The 22,483-nt window shown below is 41.6% G+C and overlaps 1 protein-coding gene across 1 annotated transcript in view; it reads left to right on the top strand.

The window, feature by feature from the left end:
* Window positions 1–22,263, top strand: part of LOC124545524 (fatty acyl-CoA reductase 1-like) — a 78,620-nt gene extending 56,357 nt beyond the window's left edge. The window contains exons 3-6 of the mRNA XM_047124472.1: window positions 256–504; window positions 6,069–6,116; window positions 11,297–11,310; window positions 22,140–22,263. Coding sequence (XP_046980428.1) covers window positions 256–504; window positions 6,069–6,116; window positions 11,297–11,310; window positions 22,140–22,263 — 435 coding nt within the window. The remainder of the gene's footprint in view (window positions 1–255; window positions 505–6,068; window positions 6,117–11,296; window positions 11,311–22,139) is intronic.
* The last annotated feature ends 220 nt before the right edge of the window (window positions 22,264–22,483 follow it).

Below are 22,483 nucleotides of genomic sequence, written 5' to 3'. Positions count from 1 at the left end.
AATGTTGAAAGGTATGATGGTCAATGCCACTAGCATAGTCAAACTTGAAGGATTCAGTATGGATTTCTGTGCTTCTTGTCCCTTCTCAACCAAAAGTCTTTAAATAATTTTTTTTACCGACTCATTGAACCATATCAGATTAGGGACTTTAATCTTCTTTTACATCGTCTCAAGGAGACGTCTTTGATTCATCACCATACCAGAATATATACAGAATTCGCATTGTCATCAGCAGTGTGCTGTCTGTTTGTGCAGCTGTTCTCGAAGGTTCGAGGAGAGCGACCCGACTACGCGCGCCACATGTCTGTGATCGCTGGCGATGTCAGCTCACCGGACTTCCGACTGTCAGAGCACGACATGGCGGCCATGCGGCATGAGGTCAGTGTCGTCTTCCACTGTGCCGCCAACGTCCGATTCGACGACAGCCTGCACCATGGCGTCATCACCAACGTGGTGGGCACCAATCGCTTGCTGCAGCTGGCCGACCTGCTGCCCAACCTGCAGGTCTGAGGAATTTGTAGAACGGCGTAACATGCTCTTAGGGTAAGGGAGTGTATTTACACCGATGAGCGAAGATGCACTTATTGAAAAAAATTTGAAGCAGTCTGAAGACATGGTGGGATATCAATGTAGCCTCATACATTAGCACATAGCCTGCAGATATGTAAATAATTAGATTTACAATTTTTGTGATCAGCAGAATGGTCACCAGAGCGCAATAAATGCTACTTGTATTTACTGTTGTTATCAGGGCATGAGCAGCGTCATATTTTTGGTGATCATGGTCCGCCCCTGGTAGCTGAGTGGTCAGCGCGACGGAATGTCATACCTAACGGCCTGGGTTCGATTCCCGGGTGGGTCGAAGATTTTCTCCGCTCAGGGACTGGGTGTTGTGTTGTCCTTATCATCATTATTTCATCCCCATCGACACGCAAGTCGCCGAATTGGCGTCACCTCTAAAGACTTGCACCAGGCGAATCGTCTACCCCACTGGAGGCCCTAACCACACGGCATTTCGACTTGGTGATCACTGTAAAGAAAATGAAGATGCTGTGTATCGGTATGGAAGAGGTTTAGCAGCCTCATGTGGCTGGTCTCCATTTGGCTGTTAGGTTGAATCATGTAGGATCCATATTTGTGTGGGATTTGGATGCGATATTGGCCTGATGTTGAACTGCATGGAAACGTGATGTTAGTCATAATTGTTGTCGTGGTTCCCGTGAACAGCATCTGAGCACCTCAAGGGTGGATCGTGATATAGTAGACCAAGCATATCATAGCACCTAGACATCTGTATATCTATTACCAGACAATAGCTAATGAACTCCCTGCAACGCTCTGTGCACACCATTGGTTGGGGACTAGTATCAGCTGATATAGGAAATTACTGTCCCAAGCGTAGGCTGCAGTTAACACCGTAACACAACCTGCCACATCTGGTGCTGTGACTGGGAAGTATGGACTGCTTATGAATGACATTGTATTTAACAATGACAGGCGGTTCTGCACTAACTCAGATGCACATTATTTGCGAGTTGGTGGCGACCTAGGGAGAGGTCCCCTCCTTATAATGTTTTGGAGGGGCACGACGCAGTTACTCGTGGCATCATGGTGAGGGGAACAGTTGTAAATGACTTCAAGTCATGTGTGGTATTTATTCAGAGAAATGTGACAGCACAACTATAAGCAATGGATATCCAGTATCATCATGTGTTAGCTCTCTTGTGGCAGTATCATGATGCCATTTTTCAACAGGGCATTGATCTTTCACATGAGGCATGTGTCTCTATGAACCCTCGGCCAACAAGATACACAAATCACTGACAACACATGTATGGACGTACATGTGACCTCAAAATAACATTTATGGATGCAACTCAAAAGGCAACTCCATCCAGGATATCAAGGACCAGTTACAGTGGTTGTGAGGCAACTTCCCCCAGGAAAGGATCCAATGGCCTTATGACATCTTTCCCAACCAGATCAGCGGGTGCATCCATGCCAGAGGGACTTCAGTATGATAGCCATTAGAGGTCTCATATTGCCAAGTTCTTTGTAAAAATGACAAGACTTTGTAATCACCGAAATAACGTCATACACCCTCTCAACCATTGAAATTTCATTTCGTTTCCTCATTCTCCTGTTCTGGGTGTTGCAATTTTTTGTCAAGCAATGTATTCGCCTGATTAATGCCATATTGGTCCACCTTTGGAACGCAATGGAGTAGCTGTTCTGCATGGGATCGATTCGACGAGACCTCAGTAGGCCTATGCATAGGTGATGCAGTTCGTGTAAATTGGGCGCCAGTGATTCCTGGGCGTGAGGCCTGGGCCCAATAGTGAGCTTAAGTATTTTCGCAGGTTCATATAAGGAGAATTTGGTGACCAAAACATCAGTGTGTGTTTAATATCATGCTACTCAAACCACTGTAGAACGATTCTGGCCTTGTAACATGGGAAGCTATCCTGATGTAAGCTACTATCGCCAGCCAGGTGTGGGATTACTATCGTCAGTCCCACTGAAATCCATATGAATGACCAGCATACTTCATAACATCATCATTACCCTGCGCCCAACCCAAATGGCATGTTTTGTGCAGCCCTTTGCTCGGATAATGGCATATCCAGACACGACCATCGCCATGGCGAAACAAGAAACCGTGATTCAGACGACCAGGCGAGCAGTAGCGATTGTTTCACCGTCCAATCTTGATGATCTTGTGACAACTGCAATGGTAACTGACAATGATTTTGGGTCAACATCGGATTACGTTAAGTTCATGGCTGTAGAAGTCTATCTTCATCAACGTGCACTGAGTAGTGAGATCTGAGACACTTATACCTGTTTCAGAATTTCGCTCCGTCGTTAGATCTGCCACAGATTGCCCACAACCAATCGTGTTTCAAAAGGTGACCAAGCGTCTGATTTCCATATTCGATAAATAACCCGGAAGTACAACACCCCATCTCTTATTCATGAGTTCTCCTTTCTACAACCACTTTCCATTGATGCTCGCAGTAGTAGCTCGGAATCACCGAATCACACTCACTCTTACAAGTAGATTAGATTAGATTAGATTAAATTTACACTTAATCCGTAGATCATGAATACTATAGTTTGTAATGATGTGGAATATATCAGTTTAACAAAAGATTTCCTTACATGTCATCATTCAAGGTTTTTTTCTCAGCGGATGGAATTGTCATTCAGAAATTCTCTTAATTTGTTTTTCAATGTTGTTTGCCTACCTGTCACACTTCTGATGTTATTTGGTACGTGACCAAAGATTTTTGTGACAGAAAATCTACCCTGTTCTGTGCCAGCGTATGATTTAACCAAACATAGTGAATTCAGCGTTTTTTCCAGTATTGAAGACATGCACATTGCTATTGCTTGTGTTTTGGCATGGGTTATTAATTAAAAAATTCATAAGTGAACGTATATATTGCAAAGCTACTATAAATATCCCTAGTTCCTTAAATAAATGTCTGCATTATGGGCTTGGCTGGGATCCAGCTATTATTCTGATTACAAGCTTTTGTGCAATTTACACTTTTTTGCCTAATCATGAATTAACCTAAAATATCAAACCGTATGAAAGCGATAAATAAAAACAGGCATAGTAAGCTAATTTACTTCTATCACCAAAATTTGCAATAACGTTAGTCACATAAATAGGTGAATTCAAATGTACCAGCAGCCCATCAATGTATTTCATCCAAGACAATCTCCCATCAATGCACCCACCCAAAAATTAGGAGTATTCTGCCTTAGCTACAGACTTCTTTTGGAACTCTAATGCTTTGGTACCATTTACTGTACAGATCTGTATATACTGTGTTATATCGAAATTTTGGAGGTTTACTTAATAATTTTCTACAAGCCATTATGTTCAATTTTCTCAGTGAATTCTTCTTTGTTGGGTGTAATTACTATACTTGTATCACCAGCAAACAGGACTAACTTTGCGTCTTCTTGAATACAGACTGGCAACTCATTAACATACATTAAGAAACAAAAGGGACCCAATATTGAACCTTTTGGGACCACATTCTTGGTACCATCCCAGTTTGAGAAATCTTCTGATTTTTGAGGTTTATGTGAACTGTTTGTTTCAATCTTCTGTACTCGTCCAGTTAAATATGAATAATTCATTTGTACACTGTCCCACCCATACCACAATACTTAAGCTTATCTGGAAGAATTCAATGATTCACACAATCAGATCCATTCATAGATCACAGAAAATCCCAATTGGTGGCGTTTGGTTAATCAGAGAATTCAAAATTCGATCAGGGAAAACATATATATCATTTTCTGAACACCAAACTGGCGTTTTGCCAGTAATTTGTTTTTACAAACACTTGAAGCTACTTCTGAATATATTATTTTCAATAATTTTGGTTAAATGTGTCAAAAGTGAGACTGGGCAGTAGTTGATTGCATGGGACCAATCCCCTTTTCATGCAATGCCTCTACAGTGGGATATTTCAGTGTATCAAGTACAAATGTCCGTTTTCAGTCAGCTATTATATATGTGGCTGAGAATCCTAATTATCCGTTGGGAACAAGCATTTAGTACTTTGCTGGAGATGCCATCAATTTAATGCAAACTTTTAATTTTTAATGAGTTTATTATTTTCCTAACTTGTGAACGAGAGGTGAGTAATATTTCAATTTTATCGGATTTCAAAGGTATTGCTTCTTTCATATACATATAGTTTTGCCTTTTCTGGTGAACCACTTTATACTATTTTCTTCTGTTTACATTCACTTTGAAAAAGAAATTGTTTCAGTGAATGTGTCAGACCATAAAAATCTGTCCTCTGTCATAGTCACATATGCTAGGCCGGCCTGTGTGGCCGTGTGGTTCTTGGCGCTTCAGTCTGGAACCGTGTGAGCGCTACGGTCGCAGGTTTGAATCCTGCCTCGGGCAAGGATGTGTGTGATGTCCTTAGGTTAGTTAGGTTTAAGTAGTTCTAAGTTCTAGGGGACTGATGACCACAGATGTTAAGTCCCATAGTGCTCAGAGCCATTTGAACCATTTTTGAACTTATGCTAGTGGATTTCCTTATTTTCGGCCAATATTGCCTTTAGATTGATTCCTTTCTTAGATCCTCTTACTTGCTTTCTTACAGAGCCGCGTGTCTGCAAAGCCACCAAACGATGTTGAATCTCGCGGTGGGTTCTGGTATATGGTTCCACTCAACAACACCTGATTAACTGTATCCTTTGTAATTGATGGCCCATGCTATGCAACAATAACTAGTGGCCACTCCTGTGTAATCGTTCTCGCTGCAGGAATGCGTCAAGACCCCCCCTGCTACCCCATCTCTGTCTCCTACACAAACTGGCTTCCCATAAGAACACTCTTCCCTGTTTTTTCACCTGTAAACTAACTACACAACTTTCCCTGCAGTCCACAGCACCCTCCATTCGTCCTACAATTCGCTCCAGCTCCAGCTCAATAACTTCAACTGCTTCTGTAACCAGTGATGCCTTTGCTACAACCCTCGAACAGCCAGACAATAAATTATTGGGAAATGTACCCAAGTCGCCATTCGTGAGATCTTTACCTTATAGCAAAGAACTGTAGAGTTTATCTAATTAACGAGAGTTAGTCAGAACAAAGTACGATCGATGCTTATCAACACTTCTCTTCTGAAAAAACATTCTGATTCCAAATGTGTGGACAGCTGTAATTAGTGAAATTAAAATTCTTCTAGACTAAGTAAGGAAGTAAAATTTGACAACTGAATATTCAGTTTAATTTCCTTTCTGAGAACTGAGTATGCAGTTATGCCTTCTCTTCTCAGAACCTGAAAGCTTGCATTACGTCCATAACTACTTTACTGTGTAAACTGCCACAGGGATACGTGAGGAAGTCAGTAACGTAGATTTTATTATTTTCGATCTAGGATTACATTAGGAAGAATAGCCATTTACATAAACCATACTGCTGGTATTCAAAATTACCGTTAATTCAGGAACATGTACGGATTTATAATTACGACATGTACTGATAACACAATTTTTCTAATAGAATGTCTAAAAATACTGTTTTTCAGGTATTCCTGTACATCTCGACCTCTTTCTGCCACTCAGACCATCAAGCCGTTGAATAAAAATTGTATCCAGCGAAAGCAGACCCAGAAATATAAATATTGTTTCCTAAATGGACGACGGTCTTCTAGTGATTATAACACCAAAGTAAGAAAGCAAAAACAGCTTAGTTTTCTAGTTTTGAACTAGCTAATAATCTAGAATGGTTAAAATCAATTTGATCATCCAAACATAGCGACACGCACCAGTGATCTTTCGGTCTCTCTGAAATTCAAAATAGCAACAGACAGTTATACAAAATATTACACCTCACACCAGTGGCCTTTCGGTCTCTCTGAAATTCAAGACAGCAACAAACAGTTACACAAAATATCACATCTAGTTAGCAATCACATAGTAGCTTATACCAGTGTGCAGAACGTGTCCGCATGTTTGCGCTCACCTCACATAGTTCTCAGGGATTATGAAAAGGTTTCTCGTGATCTCGGAAATGGTGTTCGATTACATCATAGATGTATCTGACGGAAGCACGGTCTGGCCAATGTAAAGAGGAAGATGTCAGCTCTATTTCACTACTGTCATCCTCAGAGACCACTTCCCTTTATGTTGGCATGATTTTTACATGACATTCCCCATAACGGAATGTCAGTTGATACATCAAAGACTACTTATCCCAATACGACAATCGACTGAGAAATGACGTGAAAAGTTTTATGAATGAACTCATTAATATAACTTCAGCACCTTCTCACACATACAGAATTCACAGATTTCAGAATACAAAATAAGTACAAGAAGCAAGAGGGAAAGCTAAATTTGGAAGCCCTCAGTTTGAAAAGGTTACCAGACAGGGACACAGTCTCTTCTGATTAGTGTAATTCATACACTTCACATTATAGCCAGTGGAAACCACGGAAAAAACGCTGGGAGGGCAGTAGCATTCAATTGTTAGTTTTTAGCTTATCTTGCAGTGACTGCCATAATGTCAAATAATTACACTGAGATAATTTATTGGATCATTAAAACTAAGTTATTAGACTTTTGTTGTTTAGATAAGCTAGTAGAAAAACATAGTTTGTTACACCTATATTCTTGGAGTTACTGATGTGGAAACACAATTAGTAAGCAAGGCTTTATGATTAGATTGAAATAACACTGAGTTACGAAGGAAAGACGTACATCTACGCTAGGATCTCAATTTTCAGGAGACGGTACACCACTGTCCTCCGGCACCCTGAATAATTGGGGAGACTTCGTGTGTGAGTTCTGAGTAATGTCAATGAATGCATTTAGCAGTTGTATAAGCGGGAAGAATATATATGAGTAGTTAGTAGCCATCTTGTTTGTCCCTACTCTAAGAGTCATTATTGGCCACAACAAAGTTATAGACGGTAATTCTTCTTGAGTAGTATCGTGTATGTAATAATACGAACATTACTGGCGTTTGTACAGGGGTGAAGGCGAATTGTAATGGGCAGATTTTGCGATCAGGCTCCGACAACGTGTCTGACTTGTGGAGACGTATCCTGACAGTACCGATATGGTTGTGCATCGAGTATTCGAAAGAAGTTGTTTTCGTCTTCTGGTAGAAGTGTACCGTAAGTTACTGGAGAAGCCAAGCGTTCTTTGTGATTGGATAAATGCTCAGGTCATTTCCATTTCTATGAAGGGTCGGTACAGGCAAACCAAATTATAGGCTAATGTATCTAAAGTCAGCCTGCTGTAGAATTCTGAAACATATACTGATCTCGAGTTCTATGACATTTCTTTAGACCGAAAATTTTCTCTCTTGACGACAACAGGAATTCCGAAAACTAAGAACGTGTGAAACCCAGTTTGCTCTATTTATCTATGGCATGACGATCTCATTCTACTAGCACGCAGCTTGATACCGTCAACCTTGACTTCTGGAAGCGTTTGATACAATTCCGTACTGCCTCCTAATAAACAAAATACGAGCGCACGGAGTATCAGACCAGCTCTGTGAGTGGATTGCTGAGTTTCTAGCAAACAGAACACTGCACGTCATCCTGAATGGAAATATAAAAGTAACTTTTATCTACCCCAGGGAAGTGTTATTGAGCCATTACTTTTCACAATATATGCAAATAGCTAGTCAGAAGTAAAATGATGAATTTAGAGGAAGATGCTGTCATATACACAGAAGCCTCAATGCAAGTAAATTGTAGCAGGAAGATCTGCATAGCCTAAAAAATAAGAAAAAATGTAACATATTGTGCATAAGTAATCACATCGGTCAGACCAACGATTTCACTGGAAGCATTCACACCATAAAAGTATCTTTGAGCATGTGTACAGAGCAAATTAAATGAAATGATTGCATAAAGATAATGGCAGGAGTAGAAATCCAATAAGTATTGAGAATAAAATTTACACGTAAATGACTTTTAAAAGCGTAAATGGGCTAGAAACTCCATAGATATGGTGCCCATGACTCTGCAAGCCCCACGCTCCTTGTGAATGCCATTATCGCTCTTATTAGTGACGTTATTATCCTTGTCAGTGATATCATGATCATCATACGACAGGCCACATCTCTCTCAGTCCTACATTTCCCCTTCTCTTTCTGTTTTCAGCCCATCACACCATAGGGATAATATAGGGCAGCCAATCACTTGAACTGCGTAAAAATGGGGTAATATTCAGAGATATGCAGTGTTTTTATATTGAAGATTGCTCAAGCTTGACCTAAATTGCGTAAAAATGACGTCATGTTCAATCATATTTACCTCTGATTGCAAAAAAATAGGATCTTCTTCAAATACATAGTTTTTTCGTGTTGAAACGAAATATACCAAGCCCTCACTTGAATTGGCGCCATGTTACAAGTAATTGTGCCTCTGAATTGAATACACACACACACACACACACACACACACACACACACAATGTGTAAATACTGTACTGTCTCAACATTAAATTTCTTCTCACGTATTTGCACAGAACACCAAAAGTTATGCACAATATTTCCATATGTATTCCATCAACATTTGTCTCACTTATGCGCCTCAGTACATTTTCTACTTCTCTCTTTTCACGTCTGCAAGTACTGTATTGCCACATCGTTCAATTTTCTCTCGCACTTGTGCACACAACATCATAAAATTTCGTACAATATTTCAACATATCCCTCATTATCGTCTCTCCGTTTTATACTTCAAGGTAAGTTTACTATGTCTCTTCTTTCTACCTCTGTAAAAACTGTACTACCTGAGAACTACATTTCATGTGATATGTGGGTGCACAGCATAAAATAAGTTATATACAACATTGTGACATACGCCTGATTACTCCCATCATAGTTAGTAAACTTTTTCCTTCTTGTCATGATTAGATTAATGACGTAAGATCATTACCGCATATTACAGAGCGTACGAAGAGATAAAAACACTAAAGATATAATTTCTTCTTCTACACTGTCAGCCCAAACGTTATGATCATCTAACTAGTAGACAGTTTGTGGCATGGAAGCAATGAGGACTTTGTTAAGTTGCTGGAGGGAGCTGGCCCACATCTGCGCACGCACATCACCTAATTCCCGTAAATTGCGAGAGGCGGGTGATGAGCTCAGACACCACATTGACTCACATTCTAGATGTGTTCGATCTGGTTCACATCTGGTGAGTTGGGGGCCCGCACATCAATTGGAACTCACCACTGTGTTCCCCGATCCACTCCATCACAATCCTGATCTTATCATATGGCGCATTATCTTGCTGAAAAATGCCACAGTTGTTAGAAAACATGATCGTGATGAAGGGGTTTACGCGGTCTGCAGCCACAGGATCATGCTCTTTGTTTGTCATGGTGCCTTGCACGAGCTCCACTGGACTCGTGAATGTTCTCCACAGCGTAATCGAGCAGCCTACAACTTGTCTCTTTCCTTTAAAAGAGATGTCAGGAAGTCCACAGATCCACGCATTCCCATTGATATGATTAAGAAGGCGTTGGGATTCATCAGACCACGTAATGCTCTGCATCTGCGTCAACGTTTAGTGTCAATGGTCAAGTGCTCATTTTAGTCGTAGTTGCTGACGTCGTGGTGTTCACATTGGCACAGGCATGGGTCGTCCCTGCAGAGGCCCATCGATAGGAATGTTCGGTACAGTGTGTGTTCAGTCACAGTTTTACTCTGTCCATCATTAAAGTCTCATGTTAGTTCCACCACAATTCACCACCTGTCCTCTTTAACCAGTCTGCCCAACCTATGATGTCTGACCTTACTGCGTTTGTATGTGGTTTCACCTTGGTTTCGCCATATGTTGAAGACACTCACCACAGCACTCCTTGAACACCTGAAAAGTCATGCAGTTTCCGAAATGCTCATTCCAAGCTTCTGGGCCATCACAATGTGCGCTCAGTCAGATACATGGTGTGCGTTCCCCATTCGACACACAGACAGCACGTTCACTGATACCACATCAAGGCGCTTGTGTCTCACTAATAGTCATTCCTCTCCAGATGTCGCTACTATCACCTGGGCGGGTTTATATCGATAGTAGGTCGACGATCATAATGTTTTGGCTGATCTATGTGTATACGCAAGAAATTACAGTCGTATTTGTCTTACAGCACAAATCACTTGTGATCTTATGCTGTCACACGGTAGAAACATACACTGACCAGCCAAAACATTATGGCCACCCGCTTAATAGCGTATCTGTCCGCCTTTGGAATTAAATAAATAATTGATTCTACGTACCAGGGATTCGACGGTTTGCTAGTAGGTTTTTGGAGGTCTGTGGTATTAAATGTCTACACACAGGTCATGTAATTCGCGTAAATAACGGGCGGCTGATTTGCGTACGACGCCCGAAGGCGACACAGATGGGTTCCACAGGATTTACGTCAGGCGAATTTGGCTGCCGACAATCAGCGTGATTTCTCTGCAATGCTCCTCAAACCACTGTAGCACAGTTCTGGTTCCGAGGCAGGGACAATTGGACAGCTGAAAAAACACATCGATGTCTGGAAATACATCAAGCATGAAATAATGCATGTTGTTCGAAGCTGTCACCTTGTCTCCGATAACTACCACATGTCCCATGCAAGTGCAGGAGAATGTGTCCTATAGCGTAATACATGCTTTATAAATCATTTTATTTTGCTATGTGGAAGAGAAATATAGTGAATATGTTGAAAAGACGGCACTTAAGGTGTTTTGTTTTGCCTTTAAAGACATATCTGGAAACGGGTGTGGACTTTTTTTTAGGCGTTTCACACGAGGTAAGAAATTCTGTGAGTGTGCATGCACAGACTCTTTCCTTCTCCGCTAGTATTTGATTCAGCAGGAGGTCTGGGAACTAGTCAATACTATTTTGCTGACTGTGGAAGGAGGTTGGATATAAAAGTGCGACTTAGGGCATGATGCTGATGTTGTGCTATTGTAACTGTTACTGCTCTTCAGTGCCTTTCATCTTGGACATGTGTGACAAAAAAAAAAAAAAAAGTAAGTATCATGAATTTGTATTACTGTTAACAACCTTACCTCTTGGCCTTTTGACTACATGCTGTAATTCATGCATGCAGTTTCTCACTCGATATTGCGATGATGGTTACCGTGTACTCGTGAAGTTCGGTAATACTGGTCTGCCACCCAGGTAGGCGCTATTCGGTCCGCCGGAGCGCTCGTATCCTGATCCTAGTAGGAAGGAGGGACACCCACGTCCTCCCATTTGCGACAATGGCAGACTGTGGTGCTGACCACAGCAACTGGTGATTATGGCGAGGTAGCCGTCTGTCCCAGTAGCGACTGTTGTTTCCACAGCGTGTAAGGAATCAACGGACTTGAACCGGACGTCATTTCACTACCATCAGGGAATCGAGCGCAAACATCATGTACGCTATCAACCCATCTGACCAATTGTCTTGCAACCTAAATTCCTGAGGTACTTACGGAGCGAAGTAGTGGCTAACGTTTACCCGACGTAATTCGTCATGATCGTACAGGACTTGCTATTACGAAGGTATTAGCGGTTTTCTTTCTGCTGTGCTTGCTTAACGAGTTTGTTACAGTACAGAACTGATTCGTTAAAGCACTTGGTACTGTTTGTTGCATTCGCCTTAGCATTTCTTTCGTCAGACAGCGTCGGTAACGTGACCCTGTGTCGCTGCTCTGACCTACTACATTCTGCTTAGATCTGTTGTCTGGATCGCCAGAAAGGCCGATGTGTTTTGCCCTGACCCAGCCTCGAGTCGACATTGCCGTAACGCAGCGAGATAGCTTCGCTCTCGGACTTCGAGTATTTTACCGGTTGTACTGCCCTATACAAGGTTGGCATGTAACACAACATTAAAGCTGAGAAATGCATGAATGCTAAGAACAAATATTTCTAACTCGTGAGTAATGAGGTTTTTAGGCAAACTATGCAAAATGTGGGAACAAATGTGTGATGTTAACTTAGTAACAAGTTAGGAAGTAAGATAAGAAGTTGTTCTGACTGCAACACCGAATATCAAGTGTAGTGTCATATTTTTAATGAAGATTGGATCACAATCGAATTAAGTCTACTTAACATTGTTTTGATAATTCTGTAGCTACAGGTATAGCCATTTTAGATATTTCTGAGACACCACTCGTAGATTTTCGTAATGACTATATGAAGAAACTTAAGCTGAAAAGTGTTCAAATGTGTTACATTGACATATCTACAGTCTTCTGTATCACGTAGGCACTGCATCTACTTCTATATCTACATCTACAAGGATAGTCTACAAATTAAATTTAAGTGCCTGGCAGAGGATTCATCGAACCACCTTCACAATTCTCTATTATTCCCATCTCGTATAGCGCTCGGAAAGAACGAACACCTATATCTCTACGTACGAGCTCTGATCTCCCTTATTTTATCGTGGTGATCGTTTCTCCTTACGTAGGTCGGTCTCAACAAAATATTTTCGCGTTCGGAGGAGAAAGTTGCTGATTGGTGTTTCTTGAGAAGATTTCACCGTTACGAATAACGCTTTTTTTTAAAAAAAAAATTATGTCCATCCTAAATGCTGTATCATTTCAGTGACACTCTTTCCCATATTTCGCTATAATACAAAGCGTGCTGCCATTCTTTAAACTTTTTCCATGTACTCCGTCAATTCTGTCTGCTAAGGATTCCACACCGCGCAGCAGTATTCTAAAAGAGGACGGACAAGCGTAGTGTAGGCAGTCTCCTTAGTAGATCTGTTACGTTTCCTTCTGATGACTTTATTAGTCGATAAAAAAACAGCGTCATCTACTAACAACCGAAGACGGCTCAGATTGTCTCCCAAATCGTTTACATAGATCAGGAACAGCAAACCATCCATAACACTACCTTGGGGAACACCAGATATCACTTAAGTTTTACTCGATGACTTCCCGTCAATAACTATGAACTGTGACCTCTGTGACAGGAAATCACGAATTCAGTCACATAATTGAGACGATATTCCATAATCACGCAATTCCATTACAAACTGATTGTGTGGTACAGTGCCCAAAGCCTTCCAGAAATCCAGAAGTACGAAATCAATCAGAAATCCCTCGTTAATAGCACTCAACCCTTCATGCGAATAAAGAGGTAGTTGTGTTTCACAAGAATGATGTTTCCTAAATCCATGTTGACTGTGTGTCAATAGACCGTTCTCTTCGAGGTAATTCATAATGATAATGTTCGAAGACAATGTACGATCTAAAATCCTGCTGCACATCGACGTTAATGATATCGGCTTGTAATTTGGAAGATTACTCCTACTGTCTTTCTCGAATATTGGTGTGACCTGTGCAACTTTCCAGTCCTTGGGTACGGATCTTTCGTCGAGAGGACGGCAATATGTATGGAGCTATTGGCAAATATTTACGACGTTCTTAAAAGTGATGTGTACATGTAGCATGACACATCAGGCTATTCCGGTGATAACGTTTATAGGGTTGTGCATCCTACAATAGAAACGAAGTTAGTTTAATGGAACATCAATTCTTAGGAGAAACTGTTACAAAATTCAGACAACTGAGGACAAAATTGTTTGCCCTTGAAACTGAAGAGCAATGTGTAACGCACAGAGCAAAAGGTGTGGAACGCTCATCAGCAGAAGAACTTAATAGGAACGATTGCTGGCAATGCTTGTTAAATGATACCGAGAAATCAACGGTGCAGTGCGTAGTTCGCTATAAGCTGCACAACGTTTCGACCATAAAGCCATGCAAATTACCAGTTTCAGTGAAAGATGACAACTGTTTTACACTTCCAGGTAATGTGAATAAGTTAACTTGGGGTTATTACCATCTGAAGAACGATGATTATGACTTATTTTATTGCACATTATATACATACCTGAAAGATCTAGATAACGTGAATATTTGGACATATAAAAAATGTAAAGTGTTGTGTTTGTCAGAGCAATAGGGAGGTAGAGAGAATGAAGATGTGTGTAAACAATACTGTATACTCTATATTCTTGTGATTTATTTTATGAACATGTATAAAGGAATTACAAAAAATATCATACGTACAATTTTATTTTCAGTCCCTCTGCAAAACGTTTTCTTGTGGTTCATAAAAGTTAGCATTAGATAAGAGCGAGAGAGAAAGCGAGAGAGAGAGAAAAATAGAATTCGTTATAACATTAGCTAAGTTGACATGCATCATCTCACTTAGCAGCTACCTGGGTGTGATCTCAGACACTTCCACCGCTGACGTGAGGAACTGTCTCTGTCTCTCTAGGTCGTTCAGGTGTGTGTGTGTGTGTGTGTGTGTGTGTGTGTGTGTGTGTGTGTGTGTGTGTCTGTATGTATGTGTGTGTGTGTGAGTGTGTGTATGTGTGTTTGTGCAAAATGACAAAGTCTGCATGTTTGTAATTATTTAAGCATGACAGAATAAATTCCTATTGATACTTTTCTGAACACGTGGCCAATTCAGGTGTACCTGTTTGTTTGTATATGTGCTTGTACACAACCCAGAGGTAGTAAATTAAAGATGTTCTTTTACATGGATATATTTAAAATCTTTGAGGATGAAGCCATTTTACGCAGTTCAGAGACAAGTATGTTTAAACATGACGCCATATTTACGCAATATAAATGGAGCTGACGTAACTTTAAGTATGGAATGCAGTATCTCTTCGAAAATGTTTCCTGTTAGGAGTTGTTGTTAGTTTACTCTAAAAATCAGTTAGATAAATTTCATTACAATTTGTCAAATATTAGCTTATCAGTCAAACTTTCCCTTTCTCATTCACTACTGTCAGAAGCGTGGATTTCGGCTATTTACGTCAGTAGATCGGCTGGTGTGAATGTTTAGTATTAATTCAAATATTTTCCAAGTGACTGGGATGGCAGATATTGGTCTGTACGTTTTGGTATTGTTAGGAGGTTTTCCTGACGACTATTTTTGCTGGTTTCCACTGGCCAGACAGTGTTCCTAGGGAGAAAAATACATTGAAAAGTACCAAGAGGGTTGGAAGGAAGGCTTGCGTGAGGACCTGCCCTTGTTTGATCGCTAAGGTGACTTATCTCGTCCATCTCTGATACCGTAGGAGAATGAATTGCCTGCACTCTGGTTTGATTTACATGATTTTTGCCGATGTCGGCAATGAGTGGACTTTTAGGAGAAGTGCGAAGCTCAGCTAATGGGTTAAGAAACACATCGACCTTTCCCGTGTCGTCCGCGGCGTTGTTTCCGTGGCTCCGTCGGAAAAGAGCGGAGGGGTAGAGGGGGCCTTACTTATTCCCACAAAGGCTCTGAAGGGCTCCTTGGCATTTAGGAGCTGCGCCTGTGCGCCCCTATTTCGGCTTTCGAATAAATAAGAGAGGCCCTAACTCGACTGTCTAGGCAACTCCACTCCTTATTCAGAGAGAGAGAATGAGGCTCATTCTATAGCACCTGTATATCCTTCTTTTCTTCTTGGTTGGTTGAAGAACATTGTGTGGAATCCTCTCTTCTCGGTTCCTGACCGTGTGGAATGGGTCATACACATAACACGCAATGAGAAAAGTGCAGATCCATTATCTTTGTGTTATGGTTGTCCATACAGTGTTTGCTGCTAATAGGGGTAGTGAGGAGTTCTTGCACAAGCTTGTCCGGGAACGTTGCCCAATCACCTGGACTTTGTACTTTAATGGTTTTCGTATTTGCAGGTGGAGTGGTTTTGTCGAGCGAAGCGATTTTGACAAGAGGGAAGAGATGATCATTTTCCATATCGTGTCGAACAGTAGCATCTGAGCATTGTGTAACGACCTTGACGTACTATATCATGTGGCCAGGTACTGAAGTGCCATTGGCTTCAATGAAGGTACGGGAAGAGTTCATATCGTTGGTTGGTTGACTTGGGGGAGTGGACCAAATAGCAAGGTCATCGGTCCCATTTCCATTAGGAAAGGGTAGGAACGAAAGTCGGCGTGCCCTTTCAAAGGAACCATGCCGGCAGTTTCCTGCAGCGATTTAGTGAAATCATGGAAAAACTAAATGAGGCTCGCCGGACACGGTTTGGAGCCATCGTCCTCCTGAATGCGAGTCCACTGTGCTTATCACAGCGTCACGTCCCTCGGTTAAGTTTCCTGTGTGCAGCCAATTTAAGTGTCACCTTGTTAACGTGAAATGTGATGGTGGTTGCGAGGAGGCGCTGTTGTCAACGCACTGGGCTTGTGTTCTGGAGGATCTGGGTTTAAACCCACGGGTGGCCATGCAAATCCAAGTTTTCCTATGGCCAGGGTGATTCCACTGGGAACTACATGACCAGTCACCTTCCCGGTGCTTACTAAACTCCAGCTTGTGCACCATCTGATATGATATTGTTCGTCGACATACCAGCCAACGGCTAACTGGGTAATCTAGTATGAGTCGCAGGCTACCAACCTGACGACAGTAAGGGGAAAAATATTAATTTCGTATTTACGTTATTATTGAACGAAAACAAAAATTTAAAATGTAGTCGGTATTTACTTATTATGAGATATAATCTTACGTTAAAGATTTAATGCAGTAAGAAAAGAAAGGTTAAGGAGTTTAGTAAAAGTTCAAGGTGAAGGGATACCAATTATACGATTCGCTGATGACATTGCTATCCTGAGTGAAAATGAAGAACCACTACAAGATCTGGAGAGTAGAATAAACGGTCTAATGAGTACAGAATACGGATTGAGAATAAATCGAAGAAAGAAGAAAGTGACGAAGAGTAGGAGAAATGAGAACTGCGAGAAACTTAATACCAGGTTTGATGATCACTAAGTAGAGGAAGTTAAGGAATGCTACTAATTAGATAGTAAAATAACCAATGACGGACGGAACAAGGAGGACATCAAAAGCAGAGAAGGACTAGCGAACATGGTATTCCTGGCCAAGAAAAATCTCCTAGTATCAAATATTGGACTTAAAATGAGGAAGAAATTTCTGAAAATGTACGTTTGAAGCACAGTATTGTATGGTAGTGAAACATGGACCGTGGAAAAACCGGAACAGAAGAGAATCGAAGCATTTGAGATATGGTGCTACAGACGAATGTTAAAAATTATGTGGACTGACAAGTTAAGGAATGAGGAGGTACTCTGCGCAGAATTGGAGAGGAAAGGTATTTGTAGAAAACACTCATAAGGACAAAGAAGAGACAGGATTATAGCACATGTGCTGAGACATCAGAGCATGACTTGCTTGGTACAGAAGGAAGCTGTAGAGGATAAAAGCAGTACAGGAAGAGGGTGAAATATTTCCAGAAAATAGCTAAGGACGTAGCGTGGAAGTGCTGCTCTGAGACGAAGAGGTTGACACAGGAGAGGGATTCGTGGCGAGCCGCATCAAACCAGTCAGATGACTAAAAAAAAAAGCATTGACGTTATAAACCGTGTACATGTCTTGCGACTGTGTAAATCACGTTCCACGCCATACTGTGTTGTATATTAAGTACCGTAAAATTTACCAAGCGCGTGCACAAAGAAGACTCTCTGGATTCCAACGTTCATGATGCTTGTCAAGCAGCCAGTCTCCGAGAGACAGACAGACAGAGAGAGAGAGAGAGAGAGAGAGAGAGAGAGAGAGAGAGAGACAGAGAGAGGGAGGGAAGGAGGGGGAGGGGTGAGAGAGGGTGAGAGACTTGGTCGTGGAGCATGGCTGGAAACAGACGTGCGTAGTCGTGTGGGGGGGGGGGGATCTGATTTCTGGCATTCAGAAGCGATGCAGCTGCTAAACAACATAGGCATCCGCCATACCTCAAGCGTATGCAGTTTGTTACTGCCTGTCGCCTGTCAAGCTCGTTAACTGTTGATGTACTAGTGTTGTGAGTGTCTGTGGAAAGTGGCTGAAAACTTTTCCGCTTTACAAAGGAGGATAGATCTCTTTGAGGTACATCTGGTGACAGAGTAAAGTGTTGGCCCAAGTTTATCGAAGTGCCCTATTGACAGCGCATTGTTGAATGTGGGGCTCAACAACAGATCACCATCATGTGCTCCCACATTGAACTAACGGCACTGTCAGTTATGACTGCAGTCATCAAGATTGGACCGTCAATCAATAGCGACGTGTCACCTGACCAGATGAATCAGGTTTCATTTTTCATCAGGTCTTTGGTTGTTCTTTAATCAGCCGTCATCGAAGTGAGGAGCTGCTCAAAATAAGCAACACGTCAAGCGTATGGGCCAGTGGAAGGCAGTTTTATGGTATGGGAGGACTTTCGCCTGGGGTTCTATGGCACGTGCAGTAGTAATCACACACAGCGTGAGAGCTGCGGGCTAAATGAAAATTATTTAAGACCACCTTCATTTCTTCATTCTTGATGTGTACCCCAACAGCAGCGGCATATCATAGCAGAATAACTGTTTGTGTCAACCGCTCAGAATCATGCTACAGTGATTTAACAAGCATGAGACTGAACTCACCTTGACGTCTTGACCACAAGATTTTCCTGATCTGAACCTGATGGAACAAATCTGGGACTTCAACAGACCTGACTGCCTGCATGTTAGATCTGACCGGAGACTGGTTTCGGTCCAGCCCATGGAAGAACTTGTTGGAGAGGGTGCAAGGTGCTTGTATTGCGCTCCACCTATGACGCATTTTCGAATAATTTCACCGATGCTCGGCTCGCTACATGAGCAGAGGGAACCGGGTCAATGTCGTCACCTTAAGGAATGAAGCACTACAACTGACACGTCACTCAGACTTATTGTCTCTAACTTCGCCACTGGAACTATTGTTGTACACACATTGAAATAACTGTTTACCAATTTTAATTTACGTTAATATCAATAATCTCAATGTCTGCACAGTGCCCGCTTTGCCCCAGGACCCTGGGTAATGTGGCTCCTTTGTGGAACATGCAAATAATATTAAATAATTGCTCTACACTTAAAGAAAACCATAATTCAACGTAGTATTAATTTTAATACATATATGGGCTGCACATGGCTATAAATATTTACCAACTGAAATGAAAACATTATCAAGATTAAATTTGAAATTAACTTTTTGAAATTAAGTTGAACATTTTCACACAACTATTTCTTAGGGAAATGCAGTAGTCGTTACATGAGTTTACTTCCTACATTTGTTTGTACAAAAATCACAAGTGAAATTGTCGCACTCTCCATCAACTTCAGCAAACTCTTCATGAGAGTATTCATGGGAAGACGAACAACATATCCACCCTTCAGCACTTGTCGACCTTCTATTCTTAGAGAACAGGCATTCAGCGTAATCTCCTTCATTTTCATCCTCGCTTCTTTTATCCTCCGGAACAGAAACTTTCCTCCTCTTTCTGTTGGTCTCCCTTTGCTTATCTGAAGCTGCAAGTTTCCTTCATGCTTTATTTGTCATGCTATGCACATTCTTCTTCATTCCGTTTGTCTTTTGTTTTTCTGCTTTCAAATTCTTCTCATGAGTCAGCTATTCTTATATGGACTGCTTGACAGGATGGCAGCTACGCCCCTTTTCCTCTTCTACAATCAAACCTGATCAGATTTTGGTTGGTGGGCTGATATCTTGGGAGTAACCACCAAAGGAGAACTATTTTGTGGTGACATTGGGGCTGGAATGTGTGGTGCATTATTAGAGGTTGTTTATTTTCAGGGTTTCTGAATTGAAAAAAAGGCCTACCTTTGGAAATAAGAGGCCTTTCAGCATGCAAAGAGGTAGCAAAATCTCCTTCTTCCAAAACGTCGGTGTTAAAAGGAAATATTCCACATCTTTTAAAACGTTTAATAGCTATTATAGGTGTTGCCGACCTCAGATATGCTTCTCCAAAGACTCTGCTCACTTGGAATTGGAGCACTACTTATCCAGGACTGTTGCAGAGAAACTTCTCTACAGCAGACACATGAAATGTATTAAGCGGAAACACATCCAGTGGCTGCAATTGATGGCTGCAATGAGGCAGAACTGTAAGTTTCAGCACTTTGTTTTCCTTTGCATGCATAATGACATCCAGGTTCTAGATCCGTGTCATATGACCATACAATTTGAGAAGAGCGGGATGCTTGTCTGATGGCTTAGTGTGGCTCAGGAAATGATCAAATCATAAAGAAAATTGCATCCAACCTGAAGAATTATAAGAAAATAATGTTCCAGACGGAGAAACATCAGCCAACTTGGCTTTCATTCGGATGTGAGGGAAAATAATAATCATGGGATGAAATGTCCTCCGGCGGGAATACAGATGGCTGCTGTGAACAGAACTCCATCTTCTGCAGATGTAACGGCCCCTACTTGCTTTTTTCCTTGCAAGGCTCGCATTTTACTCGATTTTATTTGAAAAGTGGTTACACCAGTGTCATCGAGGATAGAAATTCGGTGGGTCAGAAACTGTTTTTGATCCAAGGGGGTTTGTAATACGGAGAAAAATTTATTTGCGTTAGGTTTGTTAAAGGCCTGAGCTCCAGCGATGGCTGCCGCTTCTGGCAACCGCAGTGTCGGTCTGACCGACGACCCTTGATTCTGGCGAACCAATCTCCTCCAGCAAGACGTGAGTGTTTGTTAAAAGAATATTTAATTTTGTTTTTCTCATCCAGTTCAAAAGCAAGTCTTCTGATATATCTTGCTTTTCATAAAATAGTGTTTTTGTTCGTTCTCCTGTTCAGTTGTGAAAGAGGTCGTTTTGAAACAAAGACTTCTTTGTCTTCGGTTGCTTCTTGATTTAAGTTGTTGACTCTTCTATTCAATCTCATTCTGAGAATACTTGCTTTCTTCCAACCTATTCCACCACTTGAATAGTGTCGCCCACTTTTTATGGACTCCAGCATTGTTTTGAAGTTTTGTGAGGTCGATTTCCAGCTGTTTAAGAGTTATCCGCAAGAGTAAACTCGAGTTATATGTCTGAATACGTTTGGGGGAAAGTGGTCCCCTTGAAAGAAACAGGGACCATCATGCCCGAGACGCTACCAGTGTAGAATAAGATGGCTACAATATGTTTAACACATTCTAAAATCTCGAAACGTAGAGATGGCTTAAGCTAAAGATGTAGCTTACCAAAGAAATAACTATAAATAATAGTTGTTCCAAATAAATCCGATTTAATGATACAATAAAAGTGACTTTACCCTTCCTCGTTTATCCACAAAATCGATTTTCCCGTCAGCTTCAAACCAATACAAAAAATCACCTTACCACACATTCAGCTGAGAATGGAACAGAAGTAGGACATGGCGTACAATTCCACCACCAACTGGCGACATATTCCCCGTGGGATCACTATACACTTGTTACCTGTACTACTTTCACGGACTGTGTAGTTCTGACTTTATGCGCTAGGAGCGTTGTTGTCACCTCGCAAGACGAGGGGCCCCTTCAAGTTGAATAAGTATGTGTATCAGGCCCCCCCATGGGTCGTACCTGTCGTACACCCACTAACAACTAGCCCGTAATTTATGGGAAGTCCGAAACCTGTGAAAACACGTCGTTTGTTCCACAGATCTGAAAACCTATAAAGGAATTGTCGAATACGGGTCACGTAGAATCGCTGATGTACTGTGTTCTAAATGTATGCTACGAGGCTATCAAGCTAGTTATCATAATGTTTTTTTTTCTCATAAGTGTACGCCACAATCTAGATGAGTGTGGAGCAACGTGCAAATTTCTAAATGTAACCACATGTTGTTTCAGGTTGCTGGGGAACCTGCCAAACACGTACGCCTTTACGAAGAACCTGACAGAGAAGCTGGTGGCGACATACCGCGACCGTCTCCCCATCGTCATTGCCAGACCGTCCATTGGTGAGTGGGAGTGAAAGCCTCTCCAGTTTGTCTGACGAACCGGTTTCAGGCTCTGTCTCAGGCTGATACTGATCTTCGGCCTGACATGGCTGCTTGTCCTGTTCCAGAGGTTGCCCCTCAGTCTGCAAGATCCGGGCAGTCGCAGAGGGTGGGCTTACTGGTAGTTGGGAGCTCCAACGTCCGGCGCGTAATGGGGCCCCTTAGGGAAATGGCAGCAAGAGAGGGGAAGAAAAC

Source organism: Schistocerca americana, chromosome 8 (assembly GCF_021461395.2).
Source record: "Schistocerca americana isolate TAMUIC-IGC-003095 chromosome 8, iqSchAmer2.1, whole genome shotgun sequence".
Taxonomy (NCBI): domain Eukaryota; kingdom Metazoa; phylum Arthropoda; class Insecta; order Orthoptera; family Acrididae; genus Schistocerca; species Schistocerca americana.
This window is presented reverse-complemented; position numbering and strand designations above follow the sequence as displayed.